Source organism: Gymnodraco acuticeps, unplaced genomic scaffold (assembly GCF_902827175.1).
Source record: "Gymnodraco acuticeps unplaced genomic scaffold, fGymAcu1.1, whole genome shotgun sequence".
NCBI lineage: Eukaryota > Metazoa > Chordata > Actinopteri > Perciformes > Bathydraconidae > Gymnodraco > Gymnodraco acuticeps.
In genome coordinates, this window is record NW_022990313.1 from 5,418,227 (window position 1) to 5,445,387 (window position 27,161).

Sequence of the window (27,161 nt, forward strand, 5' to 3'; positions counted from 1 at the left end):
TGAACATAAAAATACATCTCACTATAAAATAAGGGGTTATTTAAGGAACCTACAACACACCTCTACATTATTTGGGATTAAGTGGTGGAATAGATCAAATAATATTCAGTATATCTAACTTTTTTTTTCGTATTCCCGCAGGAAGTAACAACAAAGCTTACATTATACAAATGTAGTGCAATATACAGACTGTTTAGCTTATGGTGATCAGCAGCCCTATGAGCTCATTCTCTCAGTGTATCATCAGGAATATAGAGGCACACACACATCATTTAAATAAGAGTTTTTAAATTCAATTATTGGTTAAGAATAAACATCTTAAAGTAAATAACAATAAACAATAGCCCTTAACCCTGTAAGGCCCCCGGTTGTAATTTTACAACATCACTTTAAGCTATCCTAAAAAAGTCAGTAAATGTTTTGTTTTTTTAAAAGACTACATTTACATAGTCAAAAGGAAGGACCCTTTGTTCAGCCTCACAATGCTATTGGGTAGTAAATGTGTTATAGGTCCTGCCCTCTGGCCATACATATAAGACTAACATTACTGACAAAAGATCTCAAATGCCTTTTTAATAATACAATTTTTGAATGGAACATTCTCAACATGAATGCATAAATCCAAATAAATATAACTTAAATATGTGGGAAAATACTGTGTTTGAAATGTATAATTGAAATGAGATGTTAGCTTTTTGTTTTTATATATACAGGTATATATATATATTAGGGCTGTCAAACGATTAAAATGTTTAATCAGATTAATCACAGCTTAAAAATTAATTAATCATGATTAATCACCATTCGAACTATGTCCAAAATATGCCATTTATTTATGTATTGTTGTGGGAATGGAAAGATAAATGAAAGAAGGCGGATATATCCATTTAACATACAGTATGTATGTTTATTATAACATTTTTCTGTGTGTCAAAATGAAAGACAACCCACACACCTATCAATCATCAAACCGTGGGGTCTTAATTCATTACGTGTTGATCTCTATCAACGGGGGAGTACTTCAGGAAAGTCGACGGGGGGGGGGGGGGGGGGGGGCGCGCTAGTGGAGTACTTCGTGACCACAGAGTGTGAACGTTGTGATCAGCTGTTTTAGCGCAGTTCTCCAGTGAAGGGGGGGGGAGTCTCCCTCCGCAGCCGGTTGGCGTAGTTTTGGCACAATTCCGTTGTACAGACCGACGTTAACAGCAGCCCTGTCTGTGCACATGGAGACCGACTCTGTCGTCCGGTGATCTAACCGCCTTCTGGAAAAGCTTCACAAGTACGTCAGTACGCAAATGCGCTTTGTGACACAAGTGACGGTACGCATTTCAGATTACGCACATAACCCGTACCAGTTATGTGCACCCCTGTACTACAGCAAAAGTATTCTCCGTCGGGACTTCCTGCAACAACACTGAAGAGTTTATCGCCGGCCACTAGAGGGCACTACCGGGTCAGAGCACGGCATATCCAGACAGCGACAGCAGTCGCTGTCTGGATATGCCGTGCTCTGACCCGGTAGTGCCGAGCGGCCATTTTAGTTCAAACATTGTTCATTCACTCCGCCTCGAGTTGAGACGTTCATCCACTCATTCATGTAAGATTGTTTCCACTATTGTTTGGTGTGTCTATACTCTGTGTCGTTGTATATATTTGTATTGGTCATGACATGCATGGATGTAGTACTTTGTCAGCTTATCTTGCTGCATTGCTCTGTTTCAGGGTGTCGTCATCCTTGTCATTAAACTACCGAAACTGACATTGAGGAGTGTGTTTCTTCATGACGACACCATGGTCGTTGTTGGATGCCCTGTCCCCGGCTGCGAGTTCGAATCCGAAGACTTGTCTGAAGCACACGTCATTGCTATATTGACGATTCATGGATTTAGCCACCAGCACGCAGCGCTTGTCATGGCCGCGCCAGCCCAGGCCCCAGCCCCTCACGGCCCGAGACTCGATCGGCCCAAAGTTGATGTGAGCGTGTCGATAGAGGAATGGAACGTGTTCATCCGCCGTTGCAACGTATTCCGCGCCGGCTCAGGCATAGGAGATGCCCAGGCCCCCTTCCAGCTGTTTCAGTGCGCTGGGCCTGTACTTGGAGACAGCCTGTTGAAAGCCGTCCCCGACGCCGCTTCCGGACCCTTGCCAGACCTAATCACCGTCATGCGTTCCCTAGCTGTCATCCCAGTCGCTACATGCGTCCTGCGCACCGAGCTACTTCAGTTACGCCTGGAACGCGATGAGACATTCCGAGCATTCGCTGCCAGAGTGCGGGGTAAAGAAGACACATGCGCATATAATGCGGTATGCGAGTGTGATAAGGACGTGGACTATCACTCCGCTTTGAGTTGAGACGTTCATCCACTCATTCATGTAAGATTGTTTCCACTATTGTTTGGTGTGTCTATACTCTGTGTCATTTAATATATTTGTATTGGTCATGACATGCATGGAGGTAGTACTTTGTCAGCTTATCTTGCTGCATTGCTCTGTTTCAGGGTGTCGTCATCCTTGTCATTAAACTACCGAAACTGACATTGAGGAGTGTGTTTTTTCAAACACCACACCGTTATCTTGATTCCGATTGGCCAGAAGACATTATCACAGATGTTCTATTGAGAAGACGATCACTATGTGACAAACGTTTTCAAAACCGTTTCTGGTCTTCGGTATTTCCAGACAAGTGGCTGCTGAAATCAATCTTACTAACAGCTGTCTGTGCAATTCTCGGCGCGAGTTGGCGGACTTTATTTTGCTTACTTTAACATCATTTTTCAAGCCATTTCTTGGTATGGGTGTAGCCTACCCCAGCCATACCCTGGCGCTGCCACTGGTGGGATGTATGGGGCGGGCCATTCTGCACATGCGTTAAATGCGTTAAATATTTTAACGCATTTAATTCAAAAAATTAATTACCGCCGTTAACGCGATAATTTTTACAGCATTAATATATATATTTTGTATTCCAGTCTCCCTTCAGATATGTTAAGTAATTCAACACAATGCTGCTCACCTCCTTCAGTTGGGAGAAAAGCTTGTTCAGGTTCAGCATTATGGGGGGACAGGGTTGCTGAGCCTAAAGATGGATCTGTTGGACCTGGCACCAGGGGCAGGGACAACTGATTTAGTATGAATAGCTGCTAAAAATGTACCTGCATTTGTTAAATGTCAGCTAAAAGGGCAGTGCAATTAAAAACCTCTGCATTTTCTTTATAGATATTAACAGCTTAGTAAAAAAAAAACATGCAATTATTATTTACAATGGACTACGCTTAGCTAACAGACTAATTTCCACCACTCACCCACCTTTTCTTTTGAAAAACTGGGTGACATACTGTCGCCGTCCCTCTCTCTTTTCTTTCTCTCCTTGCTTTTCTTTTTGAAAGCCTGACTTTGTGAGTCGTTGAGACATCGTACACATGTAAGTACTAGCATCCCTGCTCCCAACATGCTCTCACTCTCTGCTAGAAAGTGCCATTTGGAGGCGGGACCAAACCATTACATGTAAATAGAAGGGTGTGTACAGAGGCTTTGGATAATTAACTTTTGGAAGAAAATAAGTTAAATGAATTGTAAATGTAGTGAGTACATTATCAATATAACGTTATATTAATGTTAATTATTGATGAATGATGAAAGGTTACTTAAACATTTTTTTCTTAATGTTCTAAAATTGTTTGGGCCCCCGTGGTGAGGGTGTTTGGGGTGGCCAATAGGGTGGCCTCCCCCAGCCACCCCCCAGCTCCGCCACTGCAGTAAATATGAAGCTACAGCCAACAGCTGGTTAGCTTAGCTTAGCATAGAAACTGCAAAAAGTGGGGGAAATGAGGACAAGATCTTGTCACATGTCCAACAAAAGTATTATATGTAACAAATCAAAAAAATGGGATGGGAGAGAGTGACATTGTAGTTAAACGATCGAGACAATACAATACAAAATATGTACCCCATATGTTCAATATGATTAATTGGTAGTGAACAGGATGTAAATACTATAAATATGTATTGTGTTCAGAAATATTTCATACTTACTGCTCCACAGTAAGGGGAAATTAAAAAAGTATTAATTTCACAAAGATGAAATTGATCAAATATGAATCTAGGTTATGTAAATCTAACCTAGAAATGTTTTTGTGTCATTCATTTATGGATATGTTTCCTCAGCATGACATGTAATACTTTGACATCTTTATTTGCATATTGTGACACTTATCAAAACAGCTTTATTTTTTCACTACACAGGCGAGTGATTCCAGAGAAGGCAGAGCGCTGTGGCTGTGTGTCAGACAGAATACAACCTCATCAAAGACCTGCCGTCTGCCGGCCTCTGCTCACACTGTCGGAATATACAGAGCACACCATCAACAGAACATCCACTTTAAACTATAAATGATTTTTAAACTCTGCATTCTTAGCGAGACAATTGCAGTGAACCCCAAATAACCCACTGAGGAAGGAGGTTTTACATCAAATTATTACACGCCTTAGTAGAATACTCTATTCTAATTGGTCAATTCTGACATTTCAGAGGTTGTTAATACTCGATAACACACCGCTGCTAGGCAAAATAATGACCGTTGCCAAGGACGATCAAGGTTCATGCAAAAGGAAATGTGACTTTAGACAATTACAGAAAACCTCCATCAGTGCTGCCGTTCTTCTTAAATGGTGTTGCCGCAGCTGTTGGTACACAGACGAACGGAATATTTTGTTTCTTAGTAAAAGCAATAAAATAATTGTCTATTAATATTGAGATTTTATTTAGTATGTGGCCCATCATCATTCTGTTGTTGTGTTCTTTTTTCAAAAATGAGCCCCTCGTGGTGCGTTATCCCTTACTTATTTGTATTCTCTTATTTCGATGCTGGTGGAGTAAAAAGCTAATGAATGCTACAGTTGCCAACTAATGTTATTTTTCCTTTTGGGACAGATTGCTCTAAGACGGTACCCCCCCCCCCCCCCCCCCCACCAATGAACCACAGTGAGTCCCACTGAAATGAAAAAGGTTCCCAGTGTTTTGTTGCCTAGTAATTGTAATAATGGCCTCTTTAGCAGTTCTGAAGAGGCGTTCCCACAGGAAGTCCAGGCCACAGTATGTGTTCTGCCAAGCCTGAGGGCCAGGCAAGGAAGTGACATTTCTTTAGCTAACTGAACTTTGGCTGAAGGCCCTTTTCTTCCCAGACTCCAAAATGTTCAGTCAGAGAAAAACTCTTCGGTGATTTATCTCCATTGAAAAGGATCAGGGAGTACATGAATACATGTAGGTGCCTTCAGTTTGGTAGATTGTCCAAAACCTGTTAGTCATCAGCAGGCGGCAGAAGGGAAGATAACACTTTTGTTTCCACTCTGTGTCTGCAGGCACTGCTGGAGAGTTTATCTTTGTTTTCCCATTGAACACAATGAGCATACAGTACGCCATCTGCTGCACACCCGCACTGTGAAGAGTCTGGAGAGCGGCCCGAGGAGGACCAGCATTCAGACTGTGCATGTTTGTTTAGCATTCTCCCCATCCAGAAACCACAGGGAGTGTTCCAGGTTTTGTGAAAACGTGACGCTTCATCTGGACTGAAATCCTGACAGCCAGCGTCTGTACAGCTTGGACATAGGTGTAGCAAAACTAAATATCACCAACAAAAGTAGTGTTGAGACTGAAGACACCTTGGAGAGGAACTCCCTTTGGAGGGAACACAGGGACTTGAGCCTTGTACCTCCATTTACATGCAGCACTATAGACCACACTACAGGGAAGGGAACACCACACAAAGCATAATAAGTCCTCTTTAGAACTCAGACCTGATAATAGTAATATGCCATATTTTTTTTCTGTAATTGTAGCACCGTCTTTGTGTACATTTGATCATGGAAATAAGAAATCATTAGAATTCCTCCATGATCCTCTCAACACTCTCATATAGTGTTGTGAAAGACAAGACTAATAATCATGTAAACAAATCAATCACTAGACACCCTATGGCAACAGAGGTCAACTCAACATCACCTGAGGCTACTTCACCTTCTAATCAATTCTGAGGAGGTAATAACATCAGCATAAACACACAGCAGTGCTATCACAGTGTAGCCACAGGGTAGCATTTAATGTGAAACCTGCTGGATTAGTTTACGGCACAAAGCGCTGCTGCAGCTAATCCACAGTGCTCCTCCACTTCTATTATTACAACTGCGCCGTCTCACTGACTTACCTGGTCACAATATACTCTTATCCGTCTCCCGGTACACCTATCTGCCTCTTATATTTGCCACAGAAGTACTCAGAGTGAAGGAATGGGGGAGAAAAGTGTTTATCTCTATGAGAGTATTCCCACCCCTGTGATGAAGTGGAAGAGATGCGATGTGGAGTTTGTTTTGAACAAAGAGAAGGTATACTGCTCTGGAGGAATGTGAAGTGATGGCCACCACAGCTGAATGAACAGACAAAGAAAGGCAGCCATCTTTAATAACCCAAACCTAAATTGGAAAAAAACGGAGGTGAAAGCAGTTCGCTAGAAAACAGAGCTCTATGGAGATAAAAGAGTGCATCAATGAGATAAACAGATACATGCCATGTCAGTTTCAGATGGATGGGGTCAAGGTTTTGCAGACTGAAGTCATCCGTATATATTAACAGAAAGCTAGTTTAATAATTCATTGGCACTATACTGTGAAGTGTGAAGCTGAAGTAGAGGTTGAACTACTTTAAAGGGGACCTATCATGCAAAATGCACTTGTGTACGTCTATTATACATGAACATGTGTCCCCGGTGTGTCAGGGAACTCACCAAGTGTCAGAAAACTCAACCCTCTCTCTTTTCCTCCATACCCAAATCTCTAAAAACGGGGCTGCAACGGATCTGATACAGACTGATACAGATTTGAAAATTGTTCTGACGTCAGAAACGGGGAGCTACGCCTATATGGGCAACTCTCCACCTATCAGGGGAATGAGAGGTTGCCGTGGCATGGTAACAGCATGGTAACAGCATGGTAACAGCATGGTAACATGACGCTCGTGCCACGCCCCCCTCCTTTGCAGGGGGGCGTGGTCAGCTGCAGCTAATTTGTCACAGAATCAGCCCTTGCAAAAACAGGGCTGGAATAGAGCAAATAGAGCGAAATGAGGCATGGCTAAAATACCAAAATGGTTTGGTATTTTGAAAAAAAAAAACTTCACAGACATGTTTTATATAGGCATGGCCCCACAATATGTGATTCAAATATAGCATGATAGCTCCACTTTAATTAACATGCAAAGTTCAGTTGCCTTTGACTTAGGACAGAAATATTGTTTTAGTATTCATTACGTATATGTGTGGAAAGGTCTAATCAACCTAAAATTATAAAGTCTTCACTCAACAGTCCATTATTTTCCCAGAGGTCAATCATATCATGTCAATACTGTCTGCATTACATAAATAAATAAAAAATGTATTCATTGTTAGCATCTGCTGTTTATGTGACCTTTAGGTACTTCCGACATCATTGAGTGTTTTTACTGACGTATTGAATAAATGTTAAAATCTTTTAGCTTGTACACACATATTTTTCAGGCATCTAACTATAAACATTTTTAAACGTTGACTTTAAGACAAGGGAACCGGAAGTGACTTACAACATTTTTACATTAAATGTCACTTGTTAGTATTTCCTGGGTTTAGAGACTCATTCCTGCACCACTCAAAAGGCGCCATGCCTTAAGGGACTGTTTTCCTAAAGTAATGAATAACTTGATGTTCAGACTAACTGGAGAAAACAAGCAAACTACAGTATATGCTAAAGGGGTGATTGGTTTTATCTGTGGATTGTCTGCTAAATGTAATGTCTGTAGAATAATGCAACCCTGTCTCCTAAAAGTTACGTTCCCACAGAACTAAACTGCATTCTCAATTACGTTTAGCTAGAAACGTATTTTCTCCCACGTTACGTTCGTTATGAACGTATCTCAAATACGTTTATTTTCTACATATCTTCTAGAAACGTATTTTCTCCCACGTTACGTTCGTTATGAACGTATCTTAAATACGTTTATTTTCTACATATCTTTGCCATTTATTGTCTTGCTTATAATAATGATAATAGTCATTTATAAATATCGTTTTAGAGCACACCTTTGAAATCGAGAATCGGGCTCGATATATGGTTACATTAAAATCAGTAGGCGAGGCTGTAATTTCTCCAGCTGTTACTCTCATGAGCGAGGCAGAAAATAATAGTTTTAACATGACAAAAAGCTGCTGTGTCGTTTATTGCACCTTAAACATTAAAACAAATCCAGAGTTCAGTGTTTCTGTACTTCCTCTAAGAAGAAAGGACAGTAACAGAAGAGCTCTGTGGCTTCAGGCTTGATCGCCGTTCAAATGATAGGTTGGTTTCCCCAAAAGTGGGCGGGGCTGTAAAGTGACGCAGATTTTACTATCATCTATTATTCAAAACCATTCTATTTATTCTAACATAAATTACATGCCAGTGTTTTATCTTTTTTTTAATTTTAAATCGTATAATGTCGGACTTTTTTTCCCCATCTGTGAGGAAAATAAATGGGGCTTAGAGCCTCAAAATACTGAAATCTGTATTTTTTTAAATCTTTTCCTTCTAATTTGTTATTCTTTTCTAAATAACACACTGTTATTTACTCAACAATAACACACAATTATCCTTGTTTTTATTTATTCGTTTAATTCTATAATCTTGGGCTTTTTAGCCTAAATAAAGTCACCGGAAACAGACGGGACATTTTGAGCGATACACACATGGGATACACACCACAAACCCACCGAACTGATTACGCAAGATCCTCAGCTTGAAGCTCGTTGATTGGATGTTTTAGCCGCAATGCAATATGGTGTTAATAAGATATGATATCCGAAAACGAAAAATAAAATAATACCTAATTCAGAGTGTTCTTGCTTTTCTCTTTGGAAGTCATCACATAACGGCATTGTAATACACGGTTCGGCTGCATTAAATATTACACATCTGCCGTAGTTCTTTATTTATGGAGCCCTGATGAGAAGACTTCTAGACAAACATGAGGAACTGCCGCCAAAACTGAATACTTGACGTGGATCATAAATATATCAACAATTAAACAACATCTTCAATTTCTTTTCACAAAATACGTCTCCTTGCAGTATCAATAGTAATTCGGCTGACCTTTATATTTGATCCAATTGGTAGATAATAGGTTATATTTACACCATAACGGTGCACAGCTGATAGAAAAGGACTTGTAGTTTTTAAAGATATTACTGATTTTCTTTGAATATAAGAATGTAAATACTGAGTTGAGAGAATAGTCAGGGGATTTGGGTGATGGGAGACACATCTATGGAATCACAATTTCAATAGCTTACCATTAAATGACAGATATACCTTTCTGTCTGTGATGTTTTACAAATCAGATATTAATGTTAGAAGTAAAACATGTGAAATAATATAGCAATATCCTGTAAAATTATGTAAAAACATGAATAAAACTACACATCTTCAGATGTTATACATACATAAGTGTCCTACACTAATAATTCAAAGTTATTATTAGTATGATGTGTGTACCTTGTGTGCACCGCCTAGTGGTTAAAGCATATTGAATTATTTTTGTTGAATAATGTTATTTGATGAAACAAATATTAAGAGTACATACTTTCATAGGGGGAAAGTAGAAGGTCTGTGATAGAAATATAGAATATAAAAAGTCAAGAAGATACTATAAGTGATCTCTACAATAAAACAGTTTAGTGCCAGATGTACAAAGATATTAATAGGAGGATGTGCAAAACAGAAAAAACGAATTAACCTTTATTAACACATTAAAGAATACTTTAGGTTAAGGTCTTCTTTTAAACAAGAAAAAAGCTTTGGGGGTATCGATCTACAGATAAATATTAAGCCTGACAAAGTACTTAACGTCTAATATATTGCTTTCCTGCAATGTTAACTATGTTGAAGCACTTATTTTAACTGATATTATACACATTAATTATACTCTTATGTATGTAGATAGAATAAGAAATGTGCAGAATATGACAGTTTAATGGTGGAGGTACACACATATTGATAGATGTCTTGTAATGCGCTGTTGAGGAACCTGTGACCCAAGTTGTGTATATGATCAAGAAACCAGAACATCTTGAAATCTTGAAAGGGATGTGCAAAATAGCCATTATACAGTTTTTAATTAACTATTAGTAGAGAATAACGAGTAATGAATATACTTTATAGAGATCTGCAGATACATGTTTAGTCTTCTCAAGCACCACCTATCAAATATCTCTCCTGATTGTTGGCACTTGACAATCACCTTCCTGAATTTTACTCAGGTGTAACTAAAGTCTGATTTAAGGGTTGTTTATATTTCACATCATTAATCAGAATCTGCAAAGTAACTAAACTAAATGTAGTGAAGTAAAAATACCAGGTTAACCTCTGATTTGTAGTGGAGAATTACAACGTAACAATGAGCTGTCATGTGGGTATATATTAATGCTGCCCATTATGGATACAAGCAATTTTCACCCATTTAGTAATTACATGTTTTAAATGTGTACACACCAATGTGTTTCCTATCGCCTAAACCTCCAGGGCTGTACACAGTTTAATACTGGCAACTTCTAATTTTTGGAAAAACGTCTTTTAAAACTACAATTCCCAGTAGAGACGTGCCATAGAGAACATGTTGCGAAACACAATAGCCAGCATGTGTATTTCTCGGGGGGCGTTCGAGTCCAGTTTTGAATAGTCTGCCGTGGTTTCGTTCCATTTCAAAGAGCTTGACGCTCGGCGTAACCTTGGCGCACTGCCACTCCAACATCACGGGGTTTGTCAACGGGACTGTAGTCCCAAACGATAGCTGGGGATTATGGGTAGTGTAGTGTCTTCGGCCATCCTAAATCTCGAAATGTCCCGTCTGTTTCCGGTGACTTTATTTACGGCTAAAAAGCCCAAGATTATAGAATTAAACAAATAAATAAAAACAAGGATAATTGTGTGTTATGGTTGAGTAAATAACAGTGTGTTATTTAGAAAAGAATAACAAATTAGAAGGAAAAGATTTTAAAAAATACAGATTTCAGTATTTTGAGGCTCTAAACCCCATTTATTTTCCTCACAGACGACAAAAAAAGTCCGACATTATACGATTTAAAATAAAAACAAATAAATAAAAACATAAAACACTGGCATGTAATTTACGTTAGAATAAATAGAATGGTTTTGAATAATAGATGATAGTAAAATCTGCGTCACTTTACAGCCCCGCCCACTTTTGGGGAAACCAACGCTGTCATTTGAACGGCGATCAAGCCTGAAGCCACAGAGCTCTTCTTTTACTGTCCTTTCTTCTTAGAGGAAGTACAGAAACAAGTAACTCTGGATTTGTTTTAATGTTTGAGGTGCAATAAACGACACAGCAGCTTTTTGGCATGTTAAAACTATTATTTTCTGCCTCGCTCATGAGAGTAACAGCTGCCGAAATTACAGCCTCGCCTACTGATTTTAATGTAACCATATATCGAGCCCGATTCTCGATTTCAAAGGTGTGCTCTAAAATGATATTTATAAATGACTATTATCATTATTATAAGCAAGACAATAAATGGCAAAGATATGTAGAAAATAAACGTATTTAAGATACGTTTATAACAAACGTAACGTGGGAGTAAATACGTTTCTAGCTAAACGTAATTCAGAATGCAGTTTAGTTCTGTGGGAATATCATTTTTAGAAGACAGGGTTGAATAATGACACTACCTGTGTTTAGCTGGGTTCCCTGTGAGTATTCCCCGTGTAATTCTGACTTCCAGTGGGTACCACCTCGTAGAAAATTGAGGCTCCCTTTAAGGCATAAAGCCGCGGTTTGTCCTGTGCAGTGTTGCCAACTCTATGTCCAATAAAAGAAGCAGCAAAAGCACCAAAGGTTTCTAAAAGTCACCAGATGACGCCATGCATATTGTTGATGTTTATATTTGCATAAATCTTAGTGGTTGTGTCGGGCTCCTTGCACAAGGTGCAACAACAACAAAACATGGACACAGCCTGAACTTTGGTCAGAAGGGTTGTGTCAGAAAATCATGAAATTCAAAATATTTCTTGTTTTGTTGCCTTATGGTCTGTATAGGTCGCTAAACTTGTCAATAGTAGTATTCTGTGAGGGAAACAGAAAGCAATCTTAGCTTCGGTTCACCAGCAATTGCATCACTTGGAAAATCTTGGGAAGGGTGGTTAAAAGTCTATTTCCACTTGAATGCAACACAAAAGCCTTGCAGAATGAGTTCATCCATGCCCAGTCATGGCTGGTGGGACTGTGTGTAGCAGTCTGTTATTAGAGGTCATCTAAGGGTCGCTGAGAGGACTTAGACTCCCTATTCTGCTCTTCCTTAGCAAACACTTGAGTTAAAAACCAGTAATTGGAGTCTGAGTGACTGTTTCCTAGATTAAAACACATCATCATATTGGTCAAATGTGTTTTGCAGCATAATAAATGAAGTGAAGCAGTTTGCAGAACACCAACAACATGAGCTTTGCCCCCCCCAGATGAACCAGAGCCCTTGGTACAGTCAGTGTCACCTGCACAATTCTAATTGAATTTCACACACACTCTCAGAGGCTCTGAATCACGAAGCCTCCAGTTCTCTTTCCCTCACTTCCTTGTTTATGAAAAGCGGAGGTAATAGAGGAGCCACAAAGAGTGTAATTGTGATCAAAGAGCAACATAATGGATACTGTCTGAATGGTTGCAGAGGTCTCACACACATGAATGTCATTTTACATTCTTCCGTGTCCTTGTCTACTAAAGGAGCTCATGCATCCAGTCCCAGTGTCTGGGCAGAGTGGGACTGCTTATTGTTTTTATAAGACAAAGACTAGAAAAGAGTCAGGCTTTAAGACAGACCTTGCTTTGTTCACAACACAGCAGGGTGCTGACTGTCATGGCACTAAAAAGCAAAGCCCACCACTGCTCAAAGCTTAAAAAGGCAAAAGCAATGCAACATGTGTTGAGAACGGGTCAATCGATTTGGACATGTAGGAGGAAGAAGAAATCCTGCTCCTTAGTTGACTATCAGACCAGAACCTGGACCGTGCTTTCTGTGGAGGCAGCTTCCCTGGTTGCAGAAACAAGTCTGTATGAGTCTGTTTGTTTGCCTTAAAGGTGGGGTAGGTAAGTTTGAGATACCGGCTCGAGATACACTTTTTGTTATATTCCATGGAATGCTCTTAACATCCCGATAGCAATGAATATCTGAAGTGCTTTGACAACAAATCCATAAAGAAATGTCATCTGTGGAAGCTGTGGTACTGTAAAAAGCACGACCAATCATCTGAGCCGGCCCGGCTAAAGTAACTGGATGGCCTACCTGCCTGTCAGCCTTCCATCTGTGCACACACTTATCTCGTGCCCTCATTGGTCATGTGCGCGTTCGTGTGTGTTGGAGGAGGGGCTCTGTAAGGAAGTGGCAGATTTTTTCCGGCTGTGTATTTTCAAACTCTAGCGCACTCGAGCTGGTTTCTCCAAAATGACCTACCCCACCTTTAAACTGTCTCTTTCAGCATTGAGTAGTATAGATGAGAGCAACCCATCCGGGTACCTCCCTCTACGTCATGTCTCCGCCCCTTTTGGGTGAAAACACTCGCTGTCATTTGGCTGGTGGTGAATACAGATTTTGAGTTTTTGATCACATCTTTTATATACATGGAACCCAATGACAATAGTCAGTCAGGCAAACAATTAAACAATGTTGGAGATAGATGAAAGGCATCGACATAAAGTGAAATTAGAAGCAATAGAGGATTGATGTCTTGGCAGTCTGACGGTGGATGAGTGGCAGGCAACACTTCAACTGGCATTTACTTTATTATTTGAATGCAGCATCTACTGTCACTACTTGGACTTTAACTTTAAGTGGTTTTTTTGACGATAGACTTTTACCTTATTACCATCATTTGCTTTGAGGAAGTGTTTACTAACACTACAATAATAATACACAAAACAAATTCTGCACGGCGCCAATTCTTTGTTTTCACTGATTAGTGGGCGGGGCTGCCATTTGGCCTGGCAGTGACGTAGTGCTGCTTCCATCTATAGCTACATCCTTTAATGTCACTTCTGGCTCCAAAAACCAAGTCAACAACGGAACGCATAAACTACAAATCAATGGGGGATTTGATGCACATAATAATGACAGTTAACACAGCTATGTGAAAAATCACATAATACATTTAATTAAAGTCATGGTTTGAGTTTTTGCAGTGCTGACAATGCCTCAGACAGCTGTGTACAACATGTGGTTTGGTGCCTCGTTTACTGCTACATACTGTTACTGTGAGGGAAAACACATTGGATTGAATGTGTTTCCAAACATATTAAGGATTTGAAGAACCCAACTAAATGTCTGGCAGTCAGTGGGAGACTAACTGGGGATTGTGGGTGCAGCCACAGATCTGAAGCCAGTCTCCGACACATCTGTCATCGTGATGGCAGATGGGCCTGAGGTCCTGCCGCAGCTGAACTGGGATCAGCCCTGGTTCTGACCACAGAGAGCAGCGCTACCTTCAGGGACCAATGTCCTGTTCTGAGTTAGAGTTGGACACACCAACACACACTCACACAGCACTCAATATAATGCCTTCACACACTTTACACACACACACAGGCACGGAAGCAGAAGCCAACACACCATCTGCCGCCCCTGTGTTTGGGTTCCAAATCCCAGTTATCAACAAAACACACAGAAGACCTCCAGACTATCCCCTTAGATACAGCATTCCCTTTGAGGACAGCACTTTCAAACACACACACACTCACATATGCACCACACACACCTACACACACAGTTCAGATGTAACCAGGTATGGAGGCCAGGTAAGTTTCTCGTTTTTCATTAAATGTGACAGGAGAACGAAGATGGATTTAATTTAGCTCAAATACTTCTAATTCTCGTCTGTCTGTCTCTCTGTCTGTCTGTCTGTCTGTCTGTCTGTCTGTCTGTCTGTCTGTCTGTCTGTCTGTCTGTCTGTGTGTCTGTCTGTCTGTCTGTCTGTCTGTCTGTCTGTCTGTCTGTCTGTCTGTCTGTCTGTCTGTCTGTCTGTCTGTCTGTCTGTCTGTCTGTCTGTCTGTTGTCTGTCTGTCTGTCTGTCGTCTGTCTGTCTGTCGTCTGTCTGTCTGTCTGTCTGTCTGTCTGTCTGTCTGTCTGTCTGTCTGTCTGTCTGTCTGTCTGTGCTGTCTGTCTGTCTGTCTGTCTGTCTGTCTGTCTGTCTGTCTGTCTGTCTGTCTGTCTGTCTGTCTGTCTGTCTGTCTGTCTGTCTGTCTGTCTGTCTGTCTGTCTGTCTGTCTGTCTGTCTGTCTGTCTGTCTTCTGTCTGTCTGTCTGTCTGTCTGTCTGTCTGTCTGTCTGTCTGTCTCTCTGTCTGTCTGTCTGTCTGTCTGTCTGTCTGTCTGTCTGTCTTGTCTGTCTGTCTGTCTGTCTGTCTGTCTGTCTGTCTGTCTGTCTGTCTGTCTGTCTGTCTGTCTGTCTGTCCTGTCTGTCCTCTCTGTCTGTCTGTCTGTCTGTCTGTCTGTCCTGTCTTCTGTCTGTCTGTCTGTCTGTCTGTCTGTGTGTCTGTGTCTGTCGTCTGTCTGTCTGTCTGTCTGTCTGTCTGTCTGTCTGTCTGTCTGTCTGTCTGTCTGTCTCTCTCTCTCTCTCTCTCTCTCTCTCTCTCTCTTCTCTCTCTCCCTCTCTCTCTCTCTCTCTCCCTCCTCTGACCAGGATACAGCCTCTCGTACTCTGAGCAGCCTCACACTTATCATTAGAGCAGGTTTATGATGCTCATTTGTCCGGCCTCATTGCTCTTCATAGACGTCGTCGTCTGTCACTGGAGATCAATACAGATAAGACATCTCTCTCTCTCTCTCTCTCTCTCTCTCTCTCTCTCTCTCTCTCTCTCTCTCTCTCTCTCTCTCTCTCTCTCTCTCTCTCTCTCTCTCTCTCCAGTGCGATCAGTAATAGGTATGTTAGCACCGGGAGATGGCCTAGAGCCTGACACCTGTGTGTGTGTGTGTGTGTGTGTGTGTGTGTGTGTGTGTGTGTGTGTGTGTGTGTGTGTGTGTGTGTGTGTGTGTGTGTGTGTGTGTGTGTGTGTGTGTGTGTGTGTGTGTGTGTGTGTGTGTGTGTGTGTGTGTGTGTGTGTGTGTGTGTGTGTGTGTGTGTGTGTGTGTGTGTGTGTGTGTGTTCAGATGAGGTCATTTCTAAATATTATATAAAAATGTATTATATACCAGTCACTAATTTCATTCATTTTTGACAAACGTCTTCTGTGGCTCGGAAGGAGCTCCTTCTGCTCTCCAACATTTCAAAGTGGGACATTTTGTAATGTTTTAAGTAATTCCAAAGTATTTGCTATTGTCAGAGGGTAAGCTTGCATATATATGGGTCCACACATGTTTTGCATTGACCTTGGTGAAGCTTATGGCTGGAGAAGACTCATAAGGATTAACACAAAAAAACCGATGTCTGTGTCTCTAATTTACAACTCGTATATCAGCATTTGTAAATTACTATTATGGTTTTTGCTAATCTCAATTTCCTGTGTATCATTTGTTTTATCGCGTCTTTGTGTATCACACTAAATTCATAAGAAATACATGTTGACTGCAGGGACTGGGATTTGAACCAACAACCAACCCATTATTAATGAATTCATTATTTGTAAATCACAGTTTTTCTCAATTGCTAAACCCACTATTTAGAATCAAAATTCATTTCTTCAAAACAAGAACATAGCCATCTAAACAGAAACACACTTGCCATAACTCTGAATATCTTTTGCAAAATGCACTTACATGAACAAAACTGAAAATACTGGTCACAAAAAAGAATAAGTCGATCGAAACAGAACAAATTGTCCTCTAATGAGACAAATGTGTTTTCATAACTGAAACTCCGGTCACCATAATAACACATTCTACCATAACAATATACATTTCTTGCAAAGTGCTCTAAGGCACTCAAAACTAAAAATACCCCTTCCAAAACCAGATACCTTCTCCAAAAACAAACATTCGTCAGCTCATTAGAAGACTATTTGAACAGTCATTACTAAGTGGCACACTAAATACTGACTACAATCATCAATACACAAACCTCAAGCTATCGATATTGGAAACTGAACGGAAAACTGACAAGTTGGGAGAAACAAACTTACATATAGGAAAAAGAGTATGTTACTGTAACTATGTCATTGTTCTATGTCTCATTTTCAGAAGAGCACCGTAACAGAAACAAAAGATGAATAGCAATACACTGGAAAAAAACAACATGGGTAAATGATGTGAATCAGCAGTAAAGCAGAGAATGAGATCTATATAGCTTTACTGATCGCCTTGTGTCGAGATAGCCGCACACAATGTTATGTTTCCTCCCCTTTGGCCTGGAACAAAGACTGTTGCTCTTTGCCCAATAAGGTTCCTCCCACGTCTCCTCACTTTGGAGAGGTTCAAGCCTGCTTCATCCACATATACAAAAACATGTGGTAATGCATTGCCTTCCAGCTCCATCATTCGCTAAAGAAAATGAAACAAACAGAGGACCGTTTTACATTACTGTAAGCAGTCCGACATACTAAAAATATAGGCAAGCCATCACTGTGATTGAGGTCCTGACCTGTACATACCGGTGCCTTAACTCCTTCACACGGTCAGAGTTGCGTTCAAAAGGAACCTTATAGGTCTGTTTCATTCTGAGGTGGTGCCTCTTTAACACCTGGTCAATGGTTGCAACACTTATAGATGGAATGTTACTGAAGACATCCTGGTCTGCAATTATTCTGGCCTGAATCTCCCTTAAGCGGATTTCATTGTTGTACTGAGATAATTCAATTAAACTATGGTACATAATATTCGTCCTACTAACACATTTGTTTCAGATTTGTGGTTCTGGAAAACTGAAGATAAACATGTTATGAATGTCAGAACTCATTAGGATTTAGGACACTATGTTGCCAATATGACCTGTCACTGTGAGTGAGAAGCTGAGCCTCTGAGCAGGGGCGGACTGGGGGGAAAAAGTGGCCCGGGGATTAATTGACAGACAGGCCCACTTAATGCGCGGCATGTATCGGCCGGCCGGCGACGAAAGTATGTTACTTAACAAAAAACCCTATGCATTTTATGTTATTTTGGACCATTATTCATATAGTAATCACATTACCTGAGCCCTTGAGTTGCCTAGAGCAAAATAGTTACAGCATATATTTAGTGATTTTAATGTTAACGCAATAACATTTGGACCCAATTTGCCTGACTTGACGCATGGAATAAAACATGGGCGTAGGAAGCATCCTCAATGTGGGTGGGACAATTTGACAGGGGGTGTGGGCAAGGGGTGGACCTCACCTCCTCTAGGGGGGTCCGGGGGCAAGCTCCCCCGGGAAGATTTGTTTTAAAATGTTGAAGTTAAATGCATCCATCTGGTGCACTTTGAGAGCAAAATTAGGGACTAAATCTATGGATACATCTCTCAACACCCATATGAAACAGAACTGTAAACAGATTGACTTTTTCTTTCAACATTTATTTGAACAGCAAGTGGAGGCAAAAGTGACTGCACCCAAAACAATAAACCTGCTAGCTAACTAGCCTAAACTCAGTAACAGAATGTGGGCAACACGTTCTTCTCCACAGCCGCGCGACCTCTGAGTCAGACGTCACTTCCCCCTTTTCTATCCTACGGGTACAGCCACTCCCCCTGAACCCCGTCTCCCTGCCAACACTTTTCTGAGGAGGGATCCTGATCCAAAGAGTGGGCCGCTCCAAAGGATCAGTATTAGTTTAGGCCTTTATAAATCCACTGGGGGTTTGTAGACAAAATTAGCCCTGTCTCAAAGCTCCCCCCCCCCCCCCCAGTAAAAACACACACAAACATGCACACTTGCCTGCGCTCCGATAAGACGTCAACAACCGCCGCGCCAAATGTGTTTGCACACCGGCGTCGGTTGACTGCACTTCCTCATTGAACGAATTGAACAATTTATTCTGACGCGCCACAGAATCCGAGGGGGAATTTAGATTGAGATTTAAAAAAAAGAAAATCAGCACAAGTCTGAAAGCTTTAAGGGGGGGGGGGGGGGTGACAGGTAAACCTGAGACAGTGACATGGGGGGGGGGGGGGGGGGGGGGTATGGGGACCTGTCACTCAACATTACAGTGTCACTACAAGCTGGACCATCATTAACACGGCTAATGAACACAGCCTGCTGCAGTACACACTCACACAATGCACTGTGGGGGAATTCCATTAGCCCTGCTACTGCACTGATATCAAACAAAGTGTGTGGGGGGGGGACGAACTGGCACCAGCTGTATGGAAAATTAAGTAGAAAAAGGATTTGATAAAACATATCCTAAACATGATAAACACACACATCTGAAATGGGTGTGTGTAAACTATAAGATTTGTATTCTCACACTTACACACTATCAGCCTGCCTGTCAGTCTTCAACCGTCCAATAGCTGCCATCGACAGTTAGAATAATTGCTAAATAAATTGAAATTACTGCAACTAAGGAACACTTTTAAGAAAAAGAAACATGTTGACCAGCAGCCGGATACGAGGAGCCCTGCTGGAGACCCATCAACAGGATAAAACAGAGCACCACATTGAGATGTGTTATGCTTATTAACCTCTTCCTGTTTAATCCTACTTTTGAACATTGATTAATGATTAAATCAGCTTTATCCTTGAGTGAAACAAACCTTCATCTACCCACAATGTGTCCAATCAAATGTTATCCAAAAACAAATCCCAAATTGGGATCAATAAAGTATTTCTAACCGAATCTGTCCTCCACATGATTATGATCATTTATAGCTATGATTATGATTTTCAGTCAAAAGTATTTGGGGGCGACCTTGGCTCAGGAGGTAGAGGGTCGTAAGAGATACTAAACCCTAAATTGCTCCCAATAAATTGTCTGTGTGTGTGTGTGTGTGTGTGTGTGTGTGTGTGTGTGTGTGTGTGTGTGTGTGTGTGTGTGTGTGTGTGTGTGTGTGTGTGTGTGTGTGTGTGTGCGTGTGTGTGTGTGTGAATGTTAGTGTTTTTGAGCATGTGCACCTGTATGGCAGCTTCTGTCTCTGTTTAAATGTGTGAATGCTGACTTTGAGGGGTTTACCATATTTGCCATTTGTGTTTGGTTGTGACCACTCTTCGCCTTAGACCACACATCTATATTTGTTTCTGTGTTTAGCACTCTGTACACTGACCCTTACCCTTACCCTTAAGACGATATGATACATATTATTGTCCTCGTGAGGAAATCTGCTTTTGACTCTGTCCAGCAGTTCCACAACTGATCAGAAATCATAAATACTACAGAGACACAATAAAAGACAATAGCATACTCACACATGACTTATGTACATGTACACAGTGTGCACATACACGTATACACAGACAACATACTGACACTGACGCCCTATTGCACAAACTCCATGGCCAACCTTTAAACACATTTCATTTGTTTGATGGGCTGCATCAACATCAGCAGGAATGAGAGATTGTAACTGTTGAGCCTGCTTTGAGGGACCCATTTACCAGACTGTAATGTATGTCAGATAAACTGAAACACACCCCCTTTAGCTCTGTGGCTCACACTTGCCCGTGACCCTCAACACATCATGGTGGTCTTCCCCACAGCCCCCTGTTGTGCCTTCAACAATGGAGAAGTTGTCTAAAAGAGAAGGTTTGTGGAGCTGTAAAAACCTTTTTATTTGTATTTTACAAGCCTTTACCACTCACTCACACACAGGCGCCCGAACACACTGACCCAACACACACACTGAGAGACAAAGAGACGTAACGAGGTCATCATCGGACTGCCCCACCTGTCTGTGCGTCACTGGATGAGCCGTGAATGTCAAGAACCATTATTCAATAACATAAAGCTCAATTTATGTTCGGTTTTTAATTCAAATTGTTTTAATTATCTCTGCATAAGAAACCACTTCATGTAGGGATGCAGCAAAGGTGCTTTCCATTTATTGAAATCTTTTTTGGCATAAACCACAACAAATATTATATAGGGATATATAGTATACGGAAGAATTTCCTCCAAACATCATGAAATAGTTACGATCAGAGTGAAAATAAATCTATCCATCTTTGATGGTCCACTACAGATATAAAAAATATCCAAAAATAAAGGAAAATGCCTTCATTCATTCAAACAAACAATGGACCACTGAAACAAATGCATTTCGTGCCCGATTTGTACTTAGTTTCCTGGAGGACCAGCTGTTTGAATTCATGCAATAAAAAAGTAGTCCAACACATCTATCCTCGAAACTGAGTCAAATCAAGCTCTCCTCTAAACATCGTACATGAGAAAATAAAGTGAAATCCAACAAACCACATGTCAAGAGAGTTTGATGGAAGGGCGTAGCCTGCTGGCGCTCTGGGAGAACAGATCAGATTATCTTTAAACTAAACTCAGATTAACACTGAACTATTGAGGCAGCATTATACTCAAGGATTTAAAAAGTCAGTACCAGCCAATATATTTTATTTTCACCCAAATTGGGAGGAAAACCAGTTCTCTCCATCCCCGTGGCTCCAGGAGCGTGAAATTGACCAAACGAGCCACAAAATGCACCTCAGAGGAGTGAAGATAACAAAAAGAGGCTCTCTACTTCCGAGATAATAGTGAGAGAGCCAGTGGAGTGTGACCCCTCTCCATCCTGTCTGCGCAACTTCATCATCAGACAAAGACCCCAAAGAGTCCCCCCTTATATTATCATGATATAATCACTGAACCTACCTGAGAGGAAGATTGCAATCCCGAGGAGAAGCATGTTCGCGGTGTCCGGGACTCCGGGGGGGGGGGTGGGGGGGGGGGGGGGGGGGGGGTGTGTTTGGACGGGACTTGGTGCGTCTCTTCTCCGCGGCACCGCTGTGCGCCCCGCAGACTGACCGCAGCCCGCCGCTACATTGACCGCTCCGACACTTCTCCGTGCGTCCGCCTTTTGTTCTCTGCCTGCGGCGGAAAAGTCGCTCAAGTTTCAAATCCCCAGGAGGACGGAAGGAGAAGCCTCGGAGGGATGTGTCGGAGCAAAGAAAGCTCCAGAGAGAGGCTTGGTGTGTGTGTGCCAAAGCTCCGGATCACACCGCGCAGCGCCGCGTGCAGGACTCGGTCAGATGAAGGGGATGTGACGCGGCACCGGGCTGCTGCTCTGCCCGCGGACACTCATCACGACGCAGCTCCGCTGAGGGGGTCCCGGTACATTCTGAGAGCATGATGCTGACAGCAGAGCGGTTGGGGTTATTAACTGGAGATATCCCTCCTCCTCCTCCTCCTCCTCCTCCTCCTCCTCCTCCTCCTCCTCCTCCTCCTCCTCCTCCTCCTCCTCCTCCTCCTCCTCCTCCTCCTCCTCCTGCTCCTTCTCCTCCTCCTTAGATCATCATCATCATCATCATCATCATCATCATCATCATCATCATCATCATCATCATCATCGCCATCATCCCAAGGCAATACGGACACATACTGAGCTCGCTATAAGTGAATAAATACTAGATTTAAAGTAGATTTTTAATGTTTTTATTTAACTTTCCTTGATATGTTTTCATTGGGTGCATCCAAGTGGCTTTTTGACTGAAGAGGGACACATGGGACAAATGTATTGAGATCAGAGCAAAAGTGACTTTTTGTTTTGTTCTGAGATTAAAGTCTGAATTCTGGCTTTCATGAATTAAAAGATTAAACAAATGTGCTTTTGGTCAGATCTGAATACATGTTTTTACATGTGGACCTAATCCTCTTCCGTACTTTTCAAATTTGCAACAGAACATATTCCCTTTTATTTAAAAAGAAAAGAAACATGTTTTGCATTTTACACATTCTGTTGCTGTTTCTCGATCATTGTAAAGATGTTACATTTTGAATTAAATTCCAGCCGTTCATTGGAATGGCATGTTTTGGACTTCAAAAAGGATTCTACTCAAAACCAAAAGTATTCCCACAAGCATTGCAACTAAATGTGATATTATTTATCTGACTGAGCATTTTATGATTGAACGATTGAACACAACAACATGCCGTGCAGACACTGACAAGAATGCGATAAAACTACAAATGAAATGGACATTGCATTGTCATGTTGCCTTAAGAGTTATGTTGTCTCTCTAAAGAGACAACATAATGTGGACATTTAGAGGGTCCTTTAAACCGCTGTAGCATCACTTTCATTTCATCGGCATAAGACCACAACAGAATAACCAAAGAACGACACGCACTGCCTGCAGTGTGAAATGATCTCCACATGAATCATCTCTTGTGAACTTTCTACACTTTCAACTCCAGACGACTGAGGAACGACACGAGGCATTGTGATTGGATGTTTTGTGTTTCTGTACCTGTTCCTGTATCTCAACTGAAATCTCCCACATCTTTATCAGCAACAGTGCACTCTGGATAAACTGTTTGTTCCATTGTATACTTATTCAAATGGAATAGCATTGATTTGGCTAAACTCTTTTTTCATCCTGGTTTATTCTCTGTACAGATACGATGGTAACTTCCCTGCAATGACAATATTAGAGGAAACTGCACCGGCTGCTATTTATAAAAGTGTTTTTAATTGTTACTTTCACAACACTTTTATGAAATGACATGATAGTATGTTAATAAGTCAGCTTTAAAGGTGTGAGGAGCCAGTAACAAGTACAGTAACTGAACAAGCATGTTCCCAATGTGACAACACATGAGCAGAAAACGCAAGAAGATCCCAACAGAAAGTGTTTGAGTTGTATTTAAACACAGAGAGAGGAGAAAGGGAGGGGTTGAGCTTGGTGATAATGAAAGGAGCATTCTGGAAGTTTAGGGAGGCCATATCAGGATGTTCTCAATTCAACTGAGTTGAAGGTCATACTGTTGGTGTAACTAACAACATTGCAACAAATCTTCTTTCCCAAGCTTAGCTAAGAAATGTGAGACGTAGTAAATATAGATAAACATTAGCAAATAAGAATCACACAATGATATTATTAAAGTAAGTAAGTGAGTATAATATTTTTCTATTACAGAGTTATATGGAGTAAACACATATATCTCAGTCTGTGGGAAGTCATCTCAGAAATCTCAGTCTGCGACGGATAGACTTTCTGATGTCAATGTTTCACTGTTTTGGAGCCATGATAGCAGACAGCTGTTTTTGTTGAGAGGTCCAAATCGTTGTTAGGGAGTAGCTAGCCGATTGGCCGAGACAGATGCAAGTATTTGACTTTATGAAGGATACTATACCAACTGCGATGAAGTAGGTTTCAATTGTTTAAAGTTCCTGCTCAACAGCAAACATATGGAGAATCCATTTTGGAGCAACAGTCTTGTGTGTATGTTTTGACTCCATTTCCAAGTTTGAGCAAATTTGAATCCATGCAGGTGTCTTTTTTTGTGCCTAATGCTTTCCAGTCATGTCAGTGCTGGGGGGGGGGGGGGGGGGGGTGGTGAGTGGTTTGGTGCAGAGCGGTGCTGAGGGCCGTTAGGTGCACTGCTGGACTGGATGATTGCTTACATGGAGACGAGAGGAGCTGGAGGAGACACTTTTATGGCTGACCAACCATAAATAGCAGTAACACAAAGTGCAAGTACACATGCATACATACAAGTACAACCCTGTCTCTAATAAACACAGTGCATCCGTCGTGTGAGATTTAATTTGCTCACATGCTATTTCAATAATTGGTGATGGAAGAAGCGGCGATGGCGAACAGTTTTATGGATGAGCATCTGCAAGCTTAGTCTCACTAACAACATGAAAAACAAGATAATGTAATTAGAATATCATACAAACTATCTGTCTTTTTTTTGCATCATAATCATAAGCATAAGCCAGCTCTATATACAGGGGGGCACAGAGACGTTGAGGGCCAGAATGCCTTTGTTCATGTAACAACAGCTTTTTCAGCTCCACTTACAAATCACAAATTGTAATCAGTGAGTCCCTTTTAATTATGACACACACACACGCACGCACGCGCACACACACACACACACGCACGCACGCACACACACACACACACACACACACACACACACACACACACACTCTTTCCCACCCAGAGGTCATTCAACCTCATGGCCTGTTTGGCAACAAGCTGCTCTGCTAATCAGTGGAGAGCCTCCTCTCTCCAGGGAGGGACATATGGTGAGCAGCGCTGTGACAACACAACAAATAAGAAGCACTGTAACATCACAATAAAGCTTTGCAGTGGCACCTTGAATCTCTTTGTGACCACATCTGGCTCTGCTCTGGAGGTTTACATATACAAGTCAAAAAACATTAAGCACAGACATTAATGTTCTGCACAGACTGAAGTGTAATCACCTCTGGTGATCAGCTATATTGTTAGCATGCTAACATGTTAAACTAATTCGACAAACATAATACACACTTTACCTGCTTAGCATTAGCATGTTTACTGTGAGGATAATGATTCAGCTGTCAAGAACTGACAGGAAATGTAACTGTGCTAACAGCTTTCTATTGTTATATGCTAATAAATAATCACTTGAATTCTATACTTTTTAGCCAACTTTGAGGTTCTTATTGGGGGACACACTTTTACTTGCGAACCATCCAAAGGGCAATTATTGATTTCAATTTCCACAAAAAATCTAGAGATTTGATTATGTTCTATCTCACACAGGCTCCGCCCTCTACTGGACTCTATGGGTACTACTCTCATCAATGATACGCAAGGGTTCACACACTGAAGTTGTATAAACGCAGCCGGCCAATCAGGGCGAGCCTACCTGATTGCGCGCGCAGCTCACAGTATATAAGGCGGCTACGCCTCCTGACTGTCATCCTTTTCTGTTCAGCGAGCAGGACAACACCTGACAGAGAAAAGTAAAACGTTTGAAAGAAGAAGAAAGAAGTTATCGTACCTTTATGGAGTCGCCACTTCTAGAGACCCGGGCCTGTCCTTCGTGCCCTGGCTTAATAGCGGGCGCCGATCCCCACCACCTCTGCTTCGAGTGTTTGGGGCCTGACCACGCCGTGGACAGAGTGAAGCCTTCTCCGTCCTGCACTGCCTGCCGGATGCTCCCACGGCTCAGACGCCAGCACCGGTGGGATCATTTCCAGACCCACTACGTCTCACCACGTGGTGATGAGACGGATGACCAGGCTGAGCTCGATGTGGTGGAGATGGGGGACCAGGATATGGCCGAGGCGGTACCATTCACGTTCGCCATTCACGTTCGCCATTCCAGCGGGGCGGATGGCTACGTTTGCCGAGGAGGAGAATGACAAGGACTTCTCGTTGTCGGGCACTTTCGGGTCCGGCGTCCATGGAAGTCCACCGCCCAGGTCTTTCCTCCAGGACTTCCCTCCAGGACTTCCCCCTGGTGATGAGCATGGCGGCGGACCGTATAGGGCTACCGCTCCCCCACCACTGCCGCCGAAACCGGTGAGCCGCCTCCGCCAGGGGTTCTACGGCCCGGCCCGCCCGGATAAAGGACAAACTAAGCCTCCCTGTGTTCCTGTAGCGAGACGCTACATTTGGTGTCAGAAGTAAAAGTTCAACTCGGATTAACGGCAGCTAACTAGCGGCGTGCTACAGTGATTGCTGCCATACAGCCTACAGTTTCCATCTCGGTGAGAACATGTCGCTGTGGGACTAAAATTAAACGGGAGGAGGAAGCTGACAAGCAGTAACACTTCGGCGCTGCTGAGGGTCGGGGAACTGACAGCCAGAGCGGGTGAGAGAAATGACCATGAGAATGGCCGCTGAGGCTGGCTTCGACTGCTCCGGCTACTCCCCCGATAGAGACGCCACAAAAAACAGAGAGTCAACACACTGAGCAGCACAGAGAAGCCCTCCCCTCATCTATGAAAACCCCCAGGTATGATGGCAAAGCAAACTGGGAAGCATTCCAGGCACAATTTGAATTGCTAGCCAAGGCTGGCAGGTGGTCTGCTGAGGAAAAGGGCCTCCAGCTCGCAATGTGCCTTACTGGGGATGCTTTAACCAGCCTGCTGCTACTTAACCCTGATGATAGGAGTGACTATGATGCTTTGGTGGGAGCTTTAAAGAGGCGCTTTGGACTATGCTCTGCAGCTAGCCTGCTCCGCTCTGAACTGTGTAGCCGCAAGCGTCGGCCTGGGGAGCCGCTGAGGGAGCTCGCCAATGACATTGATG

General features: G+C 42.1%; 1 protein-coding gene across 1 annotated transcript in view; it reads right to left on the reverse strand.

Annotated features, from left to right (window-relative positions):
• LOC117550410 (GDNF family receptor alpha-4-like) overlaps positions 1-22,275 on the reverse strand; it is a 52,912-nt gene extending 30,637 nt beyond the window's left edge. Inside the window, exon 1 of the mRNA XM_034222834.1 lies at positions 21,778-22,275. Within this exon, the coding sequence (XP_034078725.1) occupies positions 21,778-21,811 (34 nt within the window). The 5' untranslated portion in view covers positions 21,812-22,275. The remainder of the gene's footprint in view (positions 1-21,777) is intronic.
• Between the last annotated feature and the right edge of the window lie 4,886 nt (positions 22,276-27,161).